Source organism: Podarcis vaucheri (assembly GCF_965113315.1).
Source record: "Podarcis vaucheri genome assembly, chromosome: 3".
Lineage (NCBI taxonomy): Eukaryota > Metazoa > Chordata > Lepidosauria > Squamata > Lacertidae > Podarcis > Podarcis vaucheri.
Window position 1 is genome coordinate 59,857,097 of NC_138761.1, and position 22,935 is coordinate 59,880,031.

At 40.7% G+C, this 22,935-nt stretch overlaps 1 protein-coding gene across 3 annotated transcripts in view; it reads right to left on the minus strand.

Annotated features, from left to right (window-relative positions):
* Positions 1-22,935, minus strand: part of LOC309528039 (SAM and SH3 domain-containing protein 1-like) — a 540,262-nt gene that overhangs the window by 176,455 nt on the left and 340,872 nt on the right. Inside the window, exon 1 of one of the 3 annotated variants that reach the window (XM_082215201.1) lies at positions 12,584-12,733. The exons of the other annotated variants lie outside the window; for them this stretch is intronic. Coding sequence (XP_082071327.1) covers positions 12,584-12,625 — 42 coding nt within the window. The 5' untranslated portion in view covers positions 12,626-12,733. Of the gene's footprint in view, positions 1-12,583; positions 12,734-22,935 lie in introns of those variants that run through there. 3 annotated transcript variants of the gene reach the window in all.

Consider the following 22,935-nt stretch of genomic DNA (forward strand, 5'->3'; position numbering starts at 1 on the left):
CCCTAGGACAACTAGAAATGTGTCCTGTCCAACAGAGGTACTTGGGCAATTCTCTCTAAATATAAATAAGCTGTACTGTATTGTTATTTCCCCCCTTTCCTGTTAGCTATCTCAGTCTAGTCCTGATTCCTGTGTATTAATGTCTACATATCAAAGACACAAGAATGATAATTCCACTTTACTTCTGGCCCATCAGGAAGGCAGCTAAGATTTGATTAAAACTGGAAAGGGGAAAGTGTATTTAATTTCTTGAATATCCTTGGATCTTGAGTTCCCTTCTGCTAATGAGGTTCTGCTCACAGGACACTCCTGTGGCCAAAAGGGAAAGGCAGCTTTTGCCAATTTGCCCTTTTTACCTGCATCTTTTTGCACCCCTGAAAATCTGCTACAGAAAGTTGGGGAACCCTTGGGAACAGCATGGAGGGACCTGCAGGGGAAGGTGGGGGATTGATTAATTTTGCCTTTCTCTGCCACTTCTGCCAGTGGAATCATCAAATGCCTCTCATGAACAAAAGGAACCCTTCACTGCGAGTGCTACAGGAAATGCCTGTGTAATACATAAAATGCAGACTTTGTACAAATGTATATATACATATTTAAACACTGTGTATATGCATTTAGGAACCCTGGCATAATGATATATTCTAGACTTATGTATATGGGTGTTTAAAGAAACATGTGCATATTTATGTGTATGGTATCCATACTTTATATTTTCTGCAAGAAACACCAGTAACACCAGTTATTCGGTACAACAACCATAATGTGTGGAGTCGCCCTTTGATGCTGACACACTGCAAAAGAAACTTGTCTATGTTACCACTGGTGATATACCTTTGGTCATTGCTTAAATGAAAGCTTGTTGTTTCTTTGGATAAATGAAGCTGTTACACCTGGTTATAATAACTGAGTGGTTAAACATCAAATATGCTCAAGCCCTAAGTATAATTTTTGATCTAGATTTGAGAGGTAGGGGAGAGTCAGAACACTTAAGTGAAAAGACCAAAGGATAGGTGTTGTCTTTAGTGGAAATTCAGTTCAGTGGAAATTCTGGTTCAAGATTCACGAACTTATGAAGCTTTCATTAAGTTAGTTGCTATGCTTGCTTTCATTAAGTTAGTTGTTTCGCTTGTTATGCACTTCAAGCCTGGGCATGTGCATACACTTCCAAAAAAAAAGTCTTGCTCACAAGGGCAGGGCACTTCAAATTCAATGAACCAGTACAAGTGACCACACCTGTTATTATGCCTGCATTTAGATTAAATTACTGGTATATAATTTGTGATGGCTAAGAGGAACAAGCATTCTATCAGTACCTCCATGCAAAAGAAGACTGAAGGGCATAATGTTAAACTGAAGCATTTGTACTCCATGAACTTTTAGACTGGCAAACGATCCTAAGCATTTCCTTTAAAATAACAACTTAAGCAGAGCAGACCAATAGCAGCAACAGTTCCTAATGTTAACTGCATTCTATTACTGCCAGAGACATTGCCTCCTGACAACTTTCTCTGTGTTGATACTGGCATAAACCTTCCATAAACCTAAAAGGCCTGAAAGATGATACATGCAGGGATTATTAAGATTCTGCCCTTTTCCATTACAGTGGTGCCTCAGGTTAAGTACTTAATTTGTTCCGGAGGTCCGTTCTTAACCTGAAACTGTTCTTAACCTGAAGACCACTTTAGCTAATGGGGCCTCCTGCTGCCGCCGCACCGCCAAAGCACAATTTCTGTTCTCACCCTGAAGCAAAGTTCTTAACCTGAAGCACTATTTCTGGGTTAGCGGAGTCTGTAACCTGAAGCGTATGTAACCCGAGGTACCGCTGTATTGGAAAAGGCATGGAGTGGGAGACAGGACTTGTGTCAGCTTCCTCTCACAACTGGACATTTGCATCCTGAATGGGGACTTTGTAAACAGCCTAATTGGCCTATTAAATATTTGATTAAGGAACAACCATAGTTGAGTGTTTGCTCTGCAGTCCCAGGCTCAATCTTTATCTTATCCAGGTAAAACTGGGAATATCCCATCTGAAACCCTGGAGAGCCACTGCAAGTCAGTTTAGAGTATAGACAATACTGAACTAGATGGATCAATAGTCTGATTTAATAGAAGGAACAAGTTCCTATGTTCCTGTTGCTTGATAGGGGAATATTTAAACTGTAAGTATTCAAAGTTGTTCAGGATTGTTAGAATAGTTCCCAAACTATGTTTTGGAAAACTAGAATGGCCTTTTTTGTCATGCAGGTAAAGTGAACTACCAGTAATTTGTGCCACCCTCTCTTAAGAATGTGCCATAAAGTGTTGGGGCTTCGACTTGGAATGCCATTGGTCTTAGTGTTCTAGCTTTTAGGTAAAATGAACAGCATGAGATCTCACTGAGATGTATGATCTCAATTTACCCTAATTTACGCACAGTAGTGACAATTGTATCAAGAGCTAAAAAGCCAGTCTCTTTTTCTACTCAAGTACCAGTTTTATAATAGAACTATTTAATGCCCCTGTCAATTCAAGTCCACTAGTACCATGCTCTTTTTAAGCTAATGATAAACCCAAGCATTATAAAGACAGCCAGGGAGAACTAAACAAAGGCTCATACAGTCTCACCAGATCTGAGCAAAGCTGAGTTACGTAGCTTCAGCTAAAGCTCTAATGACAGAAGCCATATCAACAGACATGAAGCCAACTGCAACCAGTTTAATGTTATAATAGCTTCCCTCATGCAAATGTAAGAGCTGTGATTTGTGAGGAAGCTGAGAGTTTTCTGTGGTGGTTACTTATCCTCACAGGCTGGATGCTGAAAAAGAGACAAAGAGGCAGGACAGCTGCTCAGGCAGATCTTCTGGCCATAACAATAAGAGGAGGACTAGAGAAAGCAGTCCTTTGTGGCTTGACAGGACCTCATTGACGCCTAAGGTGACTTGATTCTGTTGGGCTTGTGCAGTACTCCCTCCAAGTCATCAGCAGTGCAGAGCTGCCAGCAGAGATCAGACCAACAGTTCCCTTCAGAAGCTTCTCTATGGGTGCAGTCAGTTAGACACCAAGGCTCTTCCAGTCTGGTTCTGAGGTCTCTTATGCAGACCTATGATTTCTCTGGTGAAACTATATTAGTTAAAGGGGCTTACATAGTTTGGTTAGCTGGAGGTGTATCCAAGATACTCTGAACTGATTACTTCTGTGGTTTTGAACATCATAGGTAAGAGGCAAAGTGATTCTGACATGGCTGCTAAATGTGGCTAAAACATTCCACCCCAGAGAAGGCGATAAACCAGAAATACAAAATGTTAGTGCACCCACTCTCTTGTGCAGGAATACAAGATCAGATGCGATATTCGTTTTCCTACTCGGCCACACTTAGCATTGATAGGATAAAAAAACGTCGTTAAGCCAGCTTTGAAGTCAGTTTTGATGGCAAGTACAAAACGTTTACCAAATCGAACACACATACTCCTTTATAATCCTACCTATTATCACCTACATTGGCATGAATGGGGTCTCATGAGCTACATTTGTGGAAGGAATGGTTGCACCAGGTAGTAAAAAGCAAGACTGTAGCCCTCTTCTAGTGTTCAAACTCACACATTTCCCGTAATGTGAGAAGGGAACAGTAGGAGTCATGTTCCCTACATGCACTAGAGTTGGGAAATGTCTGGAGCAGGGAGCCATGCGGAGTGTTCTAAATCATGTGGGTACCCTACATACATAGAGCAAGATTTTTGTTTCAGACTTCCACCCACAATACATGTAAAGCGATGGAGACGTGATGGAGAGGGTGGGGCCAATGAGTGCGTCTCCACTCCTGCCTCTTCATGTAATGTGTGAATCTGAGCATCTGAAAATGATTCTGAAATGCACTTTACTCAACGTCATTTAATTGCATTACCAAATGCAGGTGGAAAGTAGCATAACTCATATGGAGGGTGGGGAGACAGAGAGGGGAGATATGCACAATACCAGATTAAAATGCAGACAGGCCATTCTTTTGCTCTAATCAGATCACTGGTCTAGGGGAAAATGCATCAAAGTGCAGCATTTCATAAAAACACACACAACAGGATAGATACCACAAATGGTCACGAAAACAGAGTGAGCATGCTAATAGCTAGCCAGGGTTTTCTTTACAGTGGGAGTAGTAGTTGAGGCCAGATTTGCAGGGCAGGGGATGTTGGCCAAATCAATAGGGGGAGTTGGGGTGTAGGGAACTACTCAAGAAAAACTGAGCTCCCAAGCAGTGCTGGCTGCCACTAGACTAGAGTGAACATTTTAAACACTTTAAAAATCTTGCTGCACCATTCAGACACCAGTTCATGCCTTCCTCCTCGCCTCCCCCCAGCCTCATAGTGCCACCTGAAGCAGCCACACAGCTGGCTGTGCTCCCAATATCTTAACTCTCCTTCTTAATTCAATCATGCAGAATATTAGTGAATAATTACATGAAAATGTTACTCGATTGGATTTTTTAAAATAGAAAGGTAAAGGGACTCCTGACCATTAGGTCCAGTCGCAGATGACTCTGTACTATACCTCAATTCTCTTATGGGGGGGGAATGGTATCTACTTTGGTTAGGGCACAGCCTGACTCCCTCCTTTGGCAATCTTTACAATACTTTAGTTTATGGTTGCCATCAATTTTGATTTTAATTAATTCTTATGATGTTTTTATAATGTTGCACTATTTTAGTGTTGTTAGCCGCCCTGAGCCCGGCTTCGGCTGGGGAGGGCGGGATATAAATAAAATTTATTATTATTATTATTATTATTACTTTCTTTTAAGTAGACAAATAATCATGTCATATGTGTAATCATTTCTACAAAACCAGTTACCAACTTCCTGATTTTTAAAAGTCAAATTATTTTCTGTCTGGATTAATAATGAACATGTTTTTCATATTCCTCATCATCACTCTTTTTTTTATCCTGAGAGCAATTTATCACTATGCACTGAACTCAAGGGGGAAAAAAGAAAAGAAAAATGAAACCTTTTGTTTTGATGTAATAGCTGGGAAAACTGTTAAATGAGAAACAAAACAGATTTTTAAAAGTGAAAGGATATGCTTCAAATCTTTTACAACTGCTGGACGGTTGCCACCACAATGGAGCTGCAAAATGAGGACTTTAAAAGGTAACTCATGAAAGCAAGTTCCCCCAGAGATTTTCAAAGAGGGACATAATATGCTGCATTTCCTCTTCATATTAAATTTCATATTAAATTAAACACATGTAAATTGCAATATGTGTGGTATGAATTTGGGAAAACACTCATAGATAAGGGGATATTTGTTCCTTTATCTTGATTTACTTCTTAGTTTGTTCCTAAATCCTAATCCTATTTCAAAGACTAAATCTGGGTTACAAACTTAGCTTGAGACTCTCCAGATGATGTTGGACTCCAACTCCCATCTGCCCCAGCCACCATGGGCAATGATCAGGAATGACTGGAGTTACGGCCAACAACATCTACAATGTCCATAGGTTAGCCATTTCTGATCTAAATCAAGCAGTAGTTGAGGCTGACATTTAACAATTTGTCCAAGGCCACACAAACAAAGCCAAATTTGTGCATGCATTAGATTTTGGTTATGTTTTCTGCTGGAGTAGGTGCTATTTCTTCAAAGTAGGGTGCAATAAACATCTTCCTTAAGAACAACAACAATAAAGTTTGCCCCTAATGAATTCCCACAGTTTAGTACCAGTTTACAAATTGGAAATACATAGAGTTAGATCCAGAGTCGCATGAGTGGACAGCTTACATAATCGTGTACCCTCCAAGTAATTACTGTGGGTCAGGGGACCATTCAGAATATTGTGGGGTTGGGTGCAGTGGATACCAGCAAAAGCAGGTGAAGTCCCTCAGGACTGCTCCTCAGTGCCATGGGGGCTGAACTGAGTAGCAAAATCCAGCTGCACAAATGGACTTCTTCATTGCTCTATGTGGTAACTATTGCCACAAAGAGAGCTGTACATCAACAGGAGCTCACCATGTGGACCGGGTGATATGATATTACCGTATATCTTTCCTTTGGGGTATTTGCAGAAAAATGACTTGAATAAGAACATAAGAGGCTCTCACTGGGGCAGGCCAATGGCCCATCTAGTCCATCATCCTGTTCTTTTAGCAGCCAAACAGATGCCCATGTGAAGCTTGAAAGCAGTACCTGAGGGCAGCAGCACTCTCCCCGCCCCATTCTTTCACTGCAGCATGAGGCTTACTTTCTTCAGTAAACACATTCTGCATGGTAGAGGGGAGGAGAGCAGTGGTAGATCAGGCCCTGATTGGTGGCCACTAGTGTATTTTTCAGGGAACACATCTGTTTATACACTGTTTTATATTTTCTGGTTGTGTGTGTTTCAACCCTCCCCTTCCTTTATGGACTAAGCACATATCTCTGTGCATGTCTCCGACAGTGTAGTTCTGGTCCCAGCACAATGTGAGCATAGGATTGCTCTATCTGTGATTCTGATTGGGGTAATCATACTGTGCTGCAAGGGATGCTCAAAGCACCATAATGTTGAAGGATTATGCTTAGAATGGAAATTATGAGGATTCTGGGTCTGGTACTGCAGACAAATAAAAAGGACAAAAGCTCAGTATATTCCTCACACTTGACTAGTTGCACTGGGAGCTGTTTTTGTCTTGCAATTTATGTTACTGTCAGTTCTTGTCATGATTAATTTCTCTTGCAGCTATTCCATATAAGACAAGTGAAGCTTAGCTATTTTAATTCCAGAAGACCAGTCAGATTTTGACTGGCTCATGCAGTTTGCACACTGACTTGCTTCTTCCAGTTCTCTACTGCCTGAAGAAGCCAAGCAGTGCTGAGGAAGGTGAGCAGGCTCTTATCTACACTATTTAGCTTGTTTCTTTACTGCCATAAAATATTCCTTTGGCAGTGGGAAAGTGATGAACTGTGTACTGGTGGCCCATCCTCTGGAGAATATTTTCCAGAGGACTTTGTACAGTGGCTGAAGTGTCCCAGATGTGTGATTAGTCCATCAAATATCAAGCACTATTCGTATCACCTCATAATGCACCCATCAATTTAAATATTATGCCTTTTCAGTTTGGGGTGGACTCACATCCAGGTATTCATCAAGTTTTAGAGTAGCAAATGGTTTTTAGGATGTAGCATATAGAGTAAAAAGCCCGTCTAAAAGAGATATGAAAGCTCTGTGTTTTGGAAGTCTTGGTATGGATATGTGTATACACCTGTGCATGTAGAAGCCCTAAAGTCAGTTGCTGAACAGCAAATGGATCATACTGTTGACTTAAAAGGAAGAGCTTTAGACTTTCACACCAGTACCAAGAGCTGCATTGCCAGACCCTTTGAACCGTAACACAATGGTGCTATTAGAAACCCATCCCCACAACTATCGTATTTCACTTGCCAGTGAAATATCAAGCTGCAAACCTGCATTTGACTTTTGTGGGTGTTTTTTGTTTTTGTTTTGTTTGCTAATGGGCACTTCTACAGAGTGTTCCTTGTAAGCCTTCCATCCTCTTCTGAATGTGCTTTAGTGAGATAAGTCCTAATGAATACAATGTTTCACCTGCCTAGTATATTGAGAAAGTGCAGATGACTGAACTGGGACTGAAATGACAGAGGTTTAAATGCCACGTCCAAAAAGAAGCTTGGATTTAAAGGCCAGGTATGCAAACCAGTTCTTTAATATGTGGATGTTCTCTTGATGCTGAAAGAATTGAGTGGCATTGATAAATCACCCTATTCAAGTGCTTGATAGCAGAATTCAAATATTTATGGAAATGTCCAATTAAGGCCTGAAAGAAGCAACAAACAGTGCCTCGCCAATGAGTATAAGTTGGAAATCAGTGACGACAGAAATTGGGAAATAAGAGATACCTATAATTTGAACATAAATGGAAAACGCAAAGAGCTGAGAAGCAACGAGATTACACAAAATAATATTCCTAGCTACACAGCCACAGGTGTATGCTAATAGTGACTATACCAGTTTTTGCCAAACTGGTGTCATGGACTGAAAATCCCACCAGTCCCATTTTCAGCTGCCCATGCTAGTTGGGACTGATGGGAGTTGTACTACAAAACATCCAAGTTGGCAATGGCTGGGCTATTTTGTCCGTCATTCTTATACCAAACTAGACCATTGCTTCATCTAGTTTAGTACTGACTACACTAGAAGTGGCCAATGTGATGCTGTCCAAATGTTGCTGGACTGCAGGTCCCATCATACCTAACCATTGGCCATGTTGGCAGGGGCTGATGGAAGCTGGAGCCCTGTAGATCACTTCTGGTCTATACTGACTGGCTATGACTCTCCAGAGTTTCAGATTAGGAGCTTTCCCAACATTATCTATTGATGCCAGGGATTGAATCTAGGACCCTATATCTGCATTACACACTACCCATCCCCCAAGCTGAATTTTTCCTGAAGGGGTAGATCTGCTGTCACTTTTAAATGTCAAATGATGCTAGTAAACATGGCACATCAAGGCTGCAGTTGTATGCACCAGGGGGCAGGCCCCACTGAAAACAATCAGACTTATTTAAAAGAAAACATGTATAGGATTAGGCTGCAATGCTACTTGTTACTTAATGTAATGTGTCTTCTGTTTGTGGCACCACTTCTAATTTTCTTCAGAAATATTCAGTCAATGCCTTGTTTTCTTTACAAGCCTTTTGCTATTTATTCCAGAAAAAATGTATCCCAACACACAAAAACAAAAAATGCTCGAAAGAAGAAATGGTGGACAGAATGCCAGCTGACAATTATGCTATTTGGAATAAATCTATAGACAGCAGCAGCTCCATCATCCACTAGTCTTGCATATCTCCAATTTGAGAAAACTCATCTCACATAACTGCAGCAGCTGTTACTGTTTGGATTGAGAATAGTAATAAGCCATATGGTATGCAAGAAATCCCCATACATATTCTCACATGGACAAATATTATTATTGCACAGGATAAACACATCACTATATTGACTTTTCTCTGGGGAAGCATACAGCCTTCAACCTAATTTTAAAAATATTGCCTGCTTCCCAGTGAGCCAATTGTCTAAAAGGAATGCATTTAGTTACCCAAAATAAGTTACTTAAGGTCTGAATTTCAGGGATACTTTTAACATTGTAATCAGATTTAAGCATTATTGTAGTAAAAAAAACAAGCATAAAGTAATCCCAAGCAGCCTTTAGGGAGAGATATTGGCAAAGGGGAACAGACATTTAAGTGTCTTTTAAGAAGATGTAGGTGCAGAAAATTTGTCAGTCCAGGACCTGTGTCAGATATAGGAACTGGTGAATCAGGAGGGACAATGACCGCTTGATATGGCTGCAAGATTGGTGTGCATGTGAAGGAGATTGCAGTGGAACTCCCCGGGACAATGGCCGAAGTGTGTCTATCACAATTACAGCGGAGCTAAGGCAGGATATTAATACCAGCATATGGGCATTTATGATTTGATCCCTTCCTATGGAAAGGTGCACATACATATATGTTCTTAGAGAATAATATACAGTATTTTGTCTCCTAAGTGTTCATGTCAGTCAAATAACATTGGTTGGGAATTCAGTTGTAACTGAGTGCAGAAGAATAAGCTTCTCAAACGGCATAGAAGGGACTCCTGTCCTACTGCAAGATTGAAAGTGTCATCTATTGACAATATAGGCACAGAGTTTTTCATTTTTCTCTCTCCAGAGATTTCCCTTAGGGCCTGGTCTGTGTGCATATATCATTTGTTTTCAAGTTTACTGCGCCACTACCTTATATTTGAGGCAGAATTTGGCAGCTTAGGAATGTGGTGACTGTGCCTAGGGAAAACTCGGAACCAAAGGATGGAAGGGTATTTCCAGTAGGAGCTTCCAATTACTTGAATCAAACATTGGACTCAAACTTTAAAAAACAAACAAACAAACAAACAAAAACCTCTAATACTGACCACATGCAATCTTGACAGCGTCAATCTTAGAGTGAACAATAGCATTATTGTTCCACATTTGCTCCATTTCCCCTTTACAGTTCTTGCTTCAAAACAGTCTTCCTAAATGCCAAGAGACCTCTGGGTGGAAAATTAATTCTGCAAAGAACACTTAACGGCTATATAATGATTGCCTGTAATTTACCACTGAAGCTAATTAAAGGGGAAGAGGGCTGAGCTCTTTGAACTGCTCATACAACTGCAAGTCTGGCACTGTTAGCTGAAAGCCTACCTGCAGATCTTAACTGCATGCTTTCCTGATCTGCATTAGAGTACTACTACTGTGGGGAGATCTGGTATCAAAGCATGATATCTTTCCCTCTATAAACTAGCAAACAGAGATCCTGCAACAAATGTGGGATAAGAAGTAACAAGATTTTTTTTTTAAGCACAGCATGAATATTTCAGTACAGCCAGAAGCTTAGGATATAGTGACATAGTGGGGCACTACAAAACCCTGTAGGAATGGAGAGAACCAGTGGGAAACAATTATCTCTGAATATAAAACTATATAGGAAGGGCAGCGAAGGACATGCTGGAGGTGGTATCACCTTGTTCATCAAAGAGGGCATGGAATTCAGCAAGCTAGGAATCCCAAAAGGTACAGATTCATTGTAGGTGGTGAAACTTGCCTTGATTCTGCTTACTTGAGCATCCTGTTTTCCACTGCTCACTAACCTATTCCCATTCCTCATAGGGCAAAGAATTGACCTAGGGGACCAGGGAGATGGTAACTGATAGGTGAAGAGTTCTCTCTTGCAGACGGGAAAGGCTCACTGGGACCCTCCTTCCCCCAAGTGTTTGAAAAGTCAAATGTGCTGCTAGCATTGCTATGTTGCCAGCATCTTTCTTTTCCAACTGTTGAGGCCCACCGGACCTCTTCCTGTCTCTCAGATGTTTCATCTTCACCTATTGAAAACTACAGAAATTTAAAATGTTCCACTTTAGTTGGTTTGTGCCCTTCCTTCTTAGGTAAGAAAAAAAGCCATTCAATAATGGTTCAATAATATATTTAAATTTAAATAATGAGAGACAAATCCCAGTGATCTAATAAATATAGATATGCATCTGTGCAGATTACCCAATTCATTTTGCTTTTCTGAAGCTCTGTTATCTATAAGTGCACAACAACAATTCTCTTGGGATGTTTTAATTATTTCAGCACCTGAAACAATCACAGACATATTCACCCTTCTGTTCCATGGTCTCTGGGACCTGAAGGCCCCAAGGGGCCACCAAAATCATGAGAGTTTTGACCTTGGAGGGTAGGAGAGATCTAATGTTGGATGCCCCTTTCCCTCTGCCATGGAAATTTCTGTAGCCCTTTCTTCCTGACCTCAAAGCTCTGATATCACTAGGGTTGAAAAGGGGGCATGCCAGAGATGGACCAGGGGAAGGCACTGGATCCAGTATCATCCTAGTAGTTCTCTGACATGCCCCCAAGCCAGGAAAAAGCTACACCAACCCAGAAGCTGCCATAGCTCACTTTCCTCCCACAGTACTCAGTGGGATCCCCCCCCCCAAAGATAATCTGAAAAAGATGTAGAAGTGCTCTGCCTTGCATCTGCTTCTGCCTTAGCAACAAACACGTCTACTTGTACAAGTAGAACCACCTATGTTTTTTAGATCCTTTCTATCTGCTTGAGCCCTCCATGCCATGTGCCAGAGGTTCCCTAATCCCTAGAACCAGCTTTTCAGGTGGAGGGCTTAGACAGGCATGGGGGGCGGGGCTCAGTGAAAATGGATGGACTAAGTTGCCTGGGTGGAAGTGGATACAACTCAATGAGGACACAATCCCAAGGCCTTTCCCCCTCTCCCCTCCTCCTTAATTTCAAACATGGCACAAACATGCTATACATGCACAGCAGATATATCTGTTGAGATAGACAGTTATAAACAAACACATAATATATATGGAAACAAACACCAAGGTATCCTGGGACAGACATTTGCATCTGGTACTTGCTTAGCAAAATAGTTAATCTGGTTTTAATAAGAAAGGATATACCAGGAGGTCCTGCTAATTGCAGGTCATCCACACCATATTACATGAATAGTTTCCCCCTCCCCACTTCAATCTTTTGAAGGGCAGAAAAATCAAATAGCTACCTGTTACCTTGAGTCTTGCTTTGGTCAGGGCTGTTGTATTATTAGTGTCAGTGACAGACCCCCAATGCTAGAAAAGCAGCTTTTAATTGTTTTAAAACACACACACATAAACAAACACACACAAATAATTTTACTGTATTCCACTAAAACAAATTCATCAACTACTTTCTTCAACCGTTTCATTCAGGGAGATATAAATCTAAAGTAAACCTGTTATTTCAACAGATGCACACACAGAGAGATATATTTTAAATTCCAGTAAAGAAATCAGTTTCATTTGTTATATTCTATTCTTAAAAGTGGTTATAATACTGTGTTAAAATAAAGCTTTATTTTACATTTCAAAACCAATGGGAAATTATAGTTAATCCTCAGTACAAAAACACTGATAACGACTTTTTCCATTTTGAGATAGCCTGGATCCTTTAAACAGCACAACCACTTTCATCTGGGATTCCTAAACTTGTAAATTTCCAAAGTAAGAAACACACTTTTACTCAGCATCCATTTTACTTACCACTTCCCTCTCAAACACAGACTTGCTTGCAAAAGTATCCATAATGAAAAGCGAATGCCATTTATCTTTTCCTTTTCAGAAAGGAAACGTTTCACTGCCAGAAGCGAATTATGAACAGAATTTACTGAGCACTTCCTGACTCCGTGGCAAATGAGTTTAGAACGATCTGGGTTGTGGCATTTTATTTTGTGATTCAAATGTTAAGTATGTTTCACTTGACTGGATGCTTGCAAAACATGTAATAAGGAAACAAGGAAAGAATAGACATCCCCCCAGCATTATTCGTATTTGAAAATGTTCGGCTCAAGTTACCATGTGTCATTCAGCTTGGCCACTCCTACATATACTGTTTCTCATATGCAAAATCCAACCTCTTAGTGGGTGTTATGAGGAAGGAAACCAAATATCAGACCAGATGTTTGTAATTAGATACTGCATGTTCAGTGTGAATGAAAGTACATAACATACAAACTTTTTGTGCACTTTAGGAATATTGCATGGAAAATTAAGGGAGCTGTTATAAGAGGCGTTACTTCTTTTAAACTTTCTGCAAATGCCTGCTGCTTTTGCATGGGAGTAAAACACTCAGCTGAATCCAATGCCATGCCCTAACTTGCTGGAAACAATTATTTCTACATTTTAGATGCAATATCATTCTTGCAATTAGCAACTGAAGGAATATCTTCTAAAAAGCTAATTGTTGATATGGGGTCATCAGTTTGCATGAGGAGCTTGTCATGGAGAGCCTTTAAGCCTTTGTCCTCTGCAGTAGTCCTAATCTAGATTGAGACTCCCCCCCCCCCCCGTTACTGCTATTTGCATTGGAAGTATTATTTCCAAGGTAAATATGAGGTGCTAATCTAGTTGGCCTCTAATCACCACCACAAAATTTCTTTAGTTATGTCAGAGTTTCTGATGTAATTAGCTCTCCCAGATTGATTTGGCTTTAACAATTAGCTGGCATGGAGGGGAGGGCGGGACAAGCTGCTTCAGGACTGTGATCTGGGTGGATATGTAGCTGTGGGCTAGTATAGAAGGCAGCATGCTTCTGAATACCAGTTTCTGGAAACCACAGGAAGGGAGATTGCTCTTTTGCTTGGGTCCTGCTTGTGGGTTTCACACAGGCATCTGGTTGGCCACTGCGAGAACAGGATCCAGCAGGCTCTTCTTATGTTCTTAAGAGCATTGTGCTCATATAGGATTGTGTTGCTAGATAGACAGTGTTCTTTCTCACTATTGCCTCTTGTGTGCTGGCTAGAGCTAATATGTATGGGAAACGTCCTGCAGCCTCAGGACCAAGAGATAGTACTTGGTTGGGAGCAGTAGTGCTTACTGATATCAGTGTTTATTTTAAATAGTTCTACAGCGTAATCCTATGCTCTGCAGCAGAGTGTCAGTGGAGTGTAGGACTGGATTTCAGCTCCCATTGCTGGCACAAGAACAAATACCTGTTGGTCTGCTAGTCTTTGACCATTCCACCAGGCATCCTTCATTCTAACCAGTTGAGCAGGAAAGGGTGGCATCTACCACTACTTACAAATTATTGAAATGGCAGAGTGGTATTAGAGTAGTGTAGCCTTCCCTAACATGGTGCCCTCCACATGTTTTGAACTATGACTCACACCAGCCCCAGCCCCAGCCAGTATCACCAAGGATCAAGAATAATGGAAGTTACAACCCAACACATCTAGAGGGCACCATGTTGGGGAAGCCTGGAGTAGCCTATTAGAGTGGTAATGGTCCCTAACCAATGGCACAACACTGAGATACTGCTGCAAAGGGGTTTTAGTGGAAGTTTATAAGCCAAGTAGGTCGTGGCTGAAGACCTCTGAGCCCCTTTGCTTTGGACACAATTATGCTAGAAGTGGTGCATGTTTCAGCTTGCTCTGAAGCAGCTAAATGAGATGATGTGATCAGGCTGTAAATCTCTTAATTATTAGTCTAAAACAGCCAGATAATTGTTAAAAAGGGAGGAGGTTTCAGCACAATATTTGTAGTTTGCTGCACAGCAAAAGTTCTTCATTTTCAAAAATGCCAAAATTCAGCTTATGAAATGCAGCTTTTTAATTTTTATTTATTTTTTATTCTTTCCCCCTCCCCTCCCCTCCTTTGAAATCTGCAGTCAAGCCACTGAATCTCTCTTATTTGGCCTCACATTTTGTCAAACACAGACAACATTGTCTCTTTGCAAGGAATTGTGAACCCTCTGGCCTTGCCAATTACAGTCAGGATGTCTCCAGTGCTTTATTTATTGTTTAGAACTGGGTGAATATAGGCCAAAGAGTTTCAAATATTTCCTTTAACTCAGCTCTTTAGCCCAATGTCCGATCATTTGTATTCTCGTCCCTACAGAGTTCTTGTATTGTACCTTGCCTTCTGTTCTTTAATTGAATGGATTATCAGCTTCCTGCATAGCGCCAGTAATTATGTTTAGAAAAGTAAGGATGCAGATTTGTACTTTAAACAGGAGGAGTGTATTTATTATAAGGAATACAAAATAACTATTCTTTGTTTGTTTTGCGTATGCTTCTGCTATACTTAGCAGTAGAAAAATGCCAATGAAAATAAAGCAAAACTGACTTAGACTGCAATCCTATCCCCATTTACCTGGCAGTAAACCTCAGTGAACATAGTTGGATTTATTGCAAAGTAAAAATCCATAGGATTGTGTTGTTTGTTCAGTTTTGGTTTGTAGATGTCCTTGCCAGACAATGGGAAGAATTTCAGCTGAAAGTAAAGAACGGAAGGTATTCTAAATAGAATTAAAGAAGAACTGACTGTAGACTTCAAAATCTCCTGATTTCTTTTTAAAACCTGAGCTTTTCTGATGAGGAAACAGGCTATTTCCTCAAGATCACAGTGACCATCCATCAAACATCTTTTTATGCTTACTGAGAACGAGGCAAAGTAATTCAGTGAAAAGTCTGAAGTTCAATTGCAGCCTTTTGCAGAAAGCTAGCAAAGGGTGAGAAATGAATCATCTTTATGCACCATTTCTGTAGTACTCTTTTTTTTATTGATCTACTCACAAAAAGAGGTTTGAACATTTTGAAAGCCAACTCAATGCCTTTGATCATACACAACTCAGAGATTTCTTAAACCTATAGCATGCAGTTGCTTATACCACAAGTAGAATTTTTAATAGTTTTATTCCAATAGAAGAGGGAACGGGCCCTTTATAATGCAGCTTCAGGGCCAGTTCACATGACCCTTAGTGATTGGTCATTCTAAATAAAAGGAAACAGCCCTTCACATAACTATCTAAGTTCAAACAGTATTCTAAACTATGGGGGAAGGGGATGCCCCCCAGTATAAAAATTAAGGACAGCTGTCTGCAAATGTCATTAAACCCCCCCCCCTGATTACAGTTACGTAATGACTTTTCTGTTTGCATCTCCAGAGCCCTTTTAGCACCGAATTTTAAAATGTGGAGAAAGAAAACAATCTGTCTTTTGAAGGAGTTGTAGTAGACTTGCTGGCATTAAAAAACATAACATCATTTTTATTATACGAAAACAACTAAGGCAAAGTGAAATACCTTTGTTGTTTTTTTCCTTGCTTTTATACAAGTAGACCCAAGTACAATAATGGCTGTCCAACAAAATGTGCTCCAACATCTCTGTTCAAACTGCTTTCCTCAAGCTGCCTGCTCCCCACTCAACTTATTCCTTTCACAGTCATTAACTGCATACTGCTACCAATTATCATAATTACGATGCCCAGGCTGTGCCCTTGATTGATCCTAGAAGTGAACACAATTTATACACAAGAGAGCTTCTGAGGGAAATATAAACAAGTTATTTGACTTTGGAACAAACCCTTTAAAAATAAATCAGAATAAGAGGAGTCAGTCAGTCTCTCCCCTCTGTCTCTTTTAACCTGTCATATCATATTTTTATACACAGTTTTCTCAGACTAATACTGCAGAAACTTGCTGTGATCCTATTAACATAGCCATCAAGCACTATGGGAAGACTTTTATGCTGTAAAGCAGGATGGACTGCCACAATGAGATTGATATGTCAAAACATGGCTAAGTCAAACATGTGAAAAGCTAAATCATTAGGATTGTTCACGCAACAAATTATATACAATTTCTGGAAAAGGAGGAACGGGTTTGTGTCTGCAGGCCATCTAAGCTTGTTGGCAGAAAATAGTGAACAGTGCTAACACACTTATAAGTGTAGGCCCTGAATATGCAACTTGAACCCTGCCACTACAGACTGCACATACGCAGCCTATGTGTGTGCACCTTGCGCACTGTAGACTCTGTTCGTTAACACTGTCAAGCTATAAGAAGGATTTTGCCACAAATTAGATGCGAATGTGGTAAGACAATCTGTTCTCTGAGAGTCACTGCAGCCCTGGGCCAATTTCATGAGCAAACCAAGCCACTGCTATGAGCAACAATATTTTTCGTGGGTTGCACACAAAGCTGCATATAATCAAAGGAGTGTACTTCAGGATCCCATGCAGTGATACAAATTATGCTAGTGTGTATCACTCAGATCATGTAACTCAATTGGTTTATGGCAGCAAAAAATCTTGGCTAATTCTTGAGTTCATGATAGCTTTCCTTATGATACCCATCCTTGCTCTAAAAGAAACAAGGCAGGAAATAAGCTAACTTGTGGCCTTTCAGATGCTGTTTGACTACCACTCCCATCATCTCAGATCATTGACTATGCCAGCTAGGGCTAATGGGAGTTGGATTTGAACAACATCTGGAGATCCACAGGTTAGCCACCCTTTGGAGAGAGACTATGATACTTCTTAACCTGTTTGAAATGTTCAGAAATGTCAATGCATTAGTATATGTTGGCACAGATTCAGAAGGCCAGTGTTTTGCACATAATAAGCAGAACCCGTCAGCAATAATGGCTGCTGTCCTGCCTTCTGATCTCAATTTCCCCTCAAACTCAGAAGAGCACTATCCCGTCTTCCTGGACCTTCTAGGGAAGAAGATGTTGCTTTGCCAAACTCCTCCAGCTTGTAAGACAACTCTCCTAATGCCGTCCTCCTCACCATAGGAGCTGATAACTGCCAATATTCCTTTAAGGGCACAGAAGGGGCAGGGTCAACACCAGGGCCAGATGGGCCAGATTTAATAAGTTCCCTGCAATTTTGAGTTAACAGGTCTCCTCCAACCATCAGCTGTCAGAGTGCTCTGTTAGATTTTGCCCCATCAGCAAATAATTCCCCTGAGTTGTGAGGAGACAGAACAGCTACTCAGGGATACCCATGTGGTGCATTTCAAATGGGAAGAAAAATGTGTTTTAGGGAGTTAAAGCAATTAAAGTATAAGCAGTTTGGCAAGGCAAGATGAATGAGCAAACCATTGTTTCATATACCTACATTTATCTTCTTGCATGGCAGTCATATAAGCATACTAAGAATCTCCCTCTTTTCCTGCCACCCACATGAAAACTCCTGAATACAAAAGACACAAAGCCATTCTGTTCCAAACACCTGGCAAGTGTAAATTGTTCTACTACCAGAAACACAGCCTCTCCTTTCCCCTCCTAATGAAATAGCAACCATCATGTTCTAACCTGTGGAAAATTTTGAAGGGAGAAGGATGGATATACTTCCTGCACCAGGAAGCACCCCAAAAAGAAGCACGTGGAACTAAAGTAGAGTCCTAGCTCTATGATACATAGCACAACCTGGAAGAGAAGAATACTTTTGTTTCATAGATTTACTGGCCACTTCCCATTATGAAGAATTATAGTGCCAGCCCACAATTAGCATGGACCATCTTTCCTTTAGCTCAGAAATAATTAGCATGGACCATCTTTCCTTTAGCTCAGAAATAATCTGAGTTATTCCCTCAGTATACTGACAAGCACTTTAGCTTATTCCTAAACTTAAGCTGAATTTGCCTCTCCTGCACCGTGAAGTCTCAAATTCCCTACTACCCTGCTCAGAACCTGAAAACTCATCTAATTTGTTGAGTTCTGATCATGAAAAAAAAAATACACACACAACTGAATACACACACAAAGCCCTTCAGACCTTTGCACTAATTTATTGGGGGCGTTGGAGGTGGAGCCAGAAGCACGTGAATTGGGAAAAGTAAAGTAGTCCCACCAGTATTTGAAATACTGGTAGCATCATGTATATATTTGTTCTGAAAGTACAATTTGGGTGTGAAGAAACAAAAAGAAATTAATATGATTGGCTATCGTGGTTAGAAAACAGCTGTTTTATGGCAAAACTGGGAATGTATTGCATTGGGAACAGGGTTGCTATTTGCGTTTTGAAATGATACAAAAATACAAATGCAAATAATACAAATGCTGGTTCCTATGCATGAATATGTAAAGAAGAGAAAGATTTTCAGATTATGCCAACACTACCAGTTGATTCAAATCTTGTGTACCATAGAAACATGTGTGGCATCAATAATATTCCCTTAACTGTGAGATGCCAGCTCCCACTTCCAAAATGCACTTCTAACGCTGTGTCTGCACATTCTTTATTAAGGACCATTGAAAATTTACTATCTGTATTCTATTTCACAGGAAATATGGTTCTAAGTGTCAAGGAACAAGACTCAGGATGATTAATTTAAGCAGCAGAGATATGTGGTGTTTAAAGACATCACCGAGATACTTTTGTCCAGCTGCACACAAGGATGTGAAACAAATTGATTGTGATGGATTTTAAGTGACAAGCAGAACTGCAGAAGGGCCTTACAATGCCAATGTAGCCACACTGGCATAAACTGCTTCATGTACCAATCACGTGTAACCATCAATAAAAACATGGAATTAACTGATAAAGGAATCTCAGTCATTATTACATTAATCTGGGGGTGCATCAGGAAAAAAAATGAAAAGACTAAAGTCAACCTTGAACTATAAAGCAACTAATTAGAACACCTACTAGATCATTAAAACATTAAAGGCACACCTTCATGCAGTGGAGGAGCTTAATGCCATTGAATGTTAATCATTACAGAGCAGGGCTTCCTTCAGAGGTTAGTATCCCTGGCACCAGATGTGGCTCACAAGCTTTCAGGGTCCCACTGCTGTTCCCTGGAGACTCCTGGGTCTGCTGGTCCTCCTCTGTGCTGTTAGTGCTGGTTCATCTGCCCTTTCTGAGTGTTCAGGCAGTGGCAGAGGGTGGGATTCAGCTATGTTTTACTCAGAGTAGATCCACTTAAATGAATGAACACAACTAAGTGATGGGGATCAGATGCAGGAAACCAACAGTGGTGATGGTGGCAAGGAGAACGGAGCCCATCTTACTCATGGCTTTTCAGAAACTTGGAGCTGGCATAGTTGCTCAGTATCCCGGGCAAATGAATTCTATAACTGTGAAGCAGCCACAGAGGATAAAGTCTCTACTCATCTCTTTGCATGGATTTTGTCACTGCCGGGTCAAAGGCAAGCAGCAACGACAAAAAGTGCAAACTGAAGGTTGGAGAGACAAGATGGGCAAGATGGAGTCTCAGAGTCAGTTCTGTATAAGGTTAACATGGAAAGTCAATGGTGCAGGGACAGATGGTGCAATCCAGGCACACAGATGACAGACTGGAATGTCCGTAGGTAGAGAGACTAGCGGATAGTCTGGCAGTAATACTGGAGAGTCACAAAGTCATGCCCAAAAAGTCCCTTGTTGTTCAGGCAAAGATCCAGACCTAAGCTGGAGCCATGCCAAGGGAGACCAAGGGGCTGCCTGGAAGCAGAGCCATCCTGAGGCATGGGATGATGAGACTATCCTTTTCACTTACAACCTTCAGTGGATTACCAGAAAGGACATGAGTGGAACGATAAGGAGTCTCTTTGGATGAGTTCCGATTAATCTCATTTCAGAGGGAGTAGGCAGGAATTTGCAATCATTGAACCTAGGGATTCTTCTGGAAGATAGGGCCAAGCAATGGAGGGCTCAGAGAAAAAGCTGAAGTCCAAAGCTCCCCACTGGGAGTCAGGGCTGCTTTTGAAGAAGCAAGATAATATGCTCTTAGCAATTCAAGCTCATTAGTAATTAAGCTGCTGTGTTCTGCACTAGTTGCAGCCTTACCCATCATAGCCAAACTAAAAGGGCAAAAATAATAACAATTTATATGCAAATCTTTTAAAGCCCTTTCACATTTTGTAAAGATAAAAGCAAAATTAAAGCAACTCTGTGGATGTAGGTTGACTAGTTTTGCTAGTGTATAGCCTCAGTAATGAAAATTTCATTTAGCCAATTATAGAGAATATGACCAGCATGCTCAAAAGGCCGCTAAAGGCAAACAGGTGCAGAACAACCTACTTTGCAGAGGTAATATACACTTTCTCTCTTTCCACTAGATGGCAGTAAACGTTTGTTCAGTTTCAGTGATAAAATAATGGTCATAAACAAAAATGCACAAAACGGAATTTGTTCTTTACAATCTTTAAAGGTTAATGGATTATTAAATTATGTTTACATAGTATGCTACCATGAAGTTGTAAATATTGCACTTTCAGTTTGGAAGACCATTTCTACTTGCGTTTATGCACACGAACAGATATCACTTGGTGAGGCAAGAGGGGGTTAGCTCCAAAGCTTATACAAAATAGAAATATGGACAAAAATCCTATTAAGTCACTACAAATACACTTTCTTCTCTGACAACCTCTGCCCCCGCCCCCCACAGCCACAAAACACTCCCCTCTGTCCTATTGTTACTACATAACCTCTCTCTCTCTCTCTCTCTCTCTCTCTCTCAGCCATGTTCCTACCTCCTTAATTTGAAGTCTGAGACATGATTCTACTGTCAACCATACCATGCTACTCCCAGAGTGAGGAACTGTAACCCTGCAAAACATTGCCACAAATGGTTTCTTGGGGGAAATGTTTCTACCCCAAGCTAAATTCCAAAGAATCCAAAGGAGAGTAAAATATCTCCAATCCAAACCAAAGGGGTGGTTTCAGAAGTCTGCTTTCCTGGACCAGTTTTTGTTTGTAAAGGCTGTGGCATATATATCCCCCTCCCTCAATAAATTAACACTGGAGAAGATAAAACACAATCCAGTGGTAAACATCAACAGATTTATTGGAATATTTGTGGGCGGGGCACTTTTTCATTTTCAAAAAGATAACCTTAGGTGGGCACTTAAATGTGTATCACCGGGTCGGTTTTTGATGAAAAGTTTTGACCCCAACACATACCATTAGCTGAAATAAGCAAAGCACCTTGCATGTCATGTTCAGTTGGTTTCCTTGAAATATGGTTGTTGGTTTTGGTCCTAGATGCTTCTTTGTGTACTGAAAAGAAATTAAATGGCTGAAATTTGGGGACTGTTTGCAGGTGACAATGTTCTAGGAGGCCTATATTGTATGGCTACCTTTTGTCAATTTTGCAACAAATACTACACTGGGGTATAATTTTACCTCCAAACTGCTTTAAAATGAATCAGATTATTGTTTTCCTAGCCCAGTATTGTCTGCTCCGATTGGCAGGAGAAAATGTCTCAGCCAATGCACAATGCAAGCTAATCACAATGAATGAAGAGGGAGAAGCTGATTAGGAGCCACTGAAACACTTTATTGATGTGCCTCTATCCTGAAAAACTGTAATCTGAGTTGGAATTACTTGCAAGCCACATATGGCCCTGAGGGCAAGTTTAGGCATCTAACAACATGGGCTGTGTCTAAGGATGCTTAAGAAATCCAATATTTGCAAGTTCTGATACAAACTGACCTGATCTGTAGCCTCACAATGTTTTTTGTGCTTCCTGGATGCACTAATGAAGTTTTGACACCCGACCATAACAGACCCTCCAAGTGCCCCTATTTTTCAGGGACAGTCCTGGATTTACAGAAGCCATCCCAGTTTCTGATTTGATTCCGCAATGTCCCACTTTTCCTTAGAATGTCCCTATTTTCATCGGAGAAATGTTAGAGGGTATGGAATAGGGTGTCACTATTTTCACCTGAGAAATGTGGGAGGGTATGCCTTAAATGTTACATATATAACCCAATACATTACAGACACACATACACACACACACACACCAACAGGCTCATCAATTATCTGAATGCTGGTTGTTTTGTAGCCAAAGCAGCAACAACGCCAAACAAGAGACAAGTATCAGTCAGTAGACATGGCAGAACTCTGAGGTTTCTAAAGATCTGCCCAATGAAGACTGAGTATACTCAGTAGACATGGAGAGCTGAATGACTATGGTGCTGCAGAACTGGAAATATAGGGGCGGGGATTAATGGAATTGAGGCTGTGTATACATAAAGCCTTTGTACACAGCAGCTTGCAGTTGTACACAACTTTGCACAACATCATCTACAGCAGTAGCTAATATCTGGGTTGTCTTTGCACACAGGTGGGCAAGTTTTCAAACAAGTGCACAACACTGAGATCG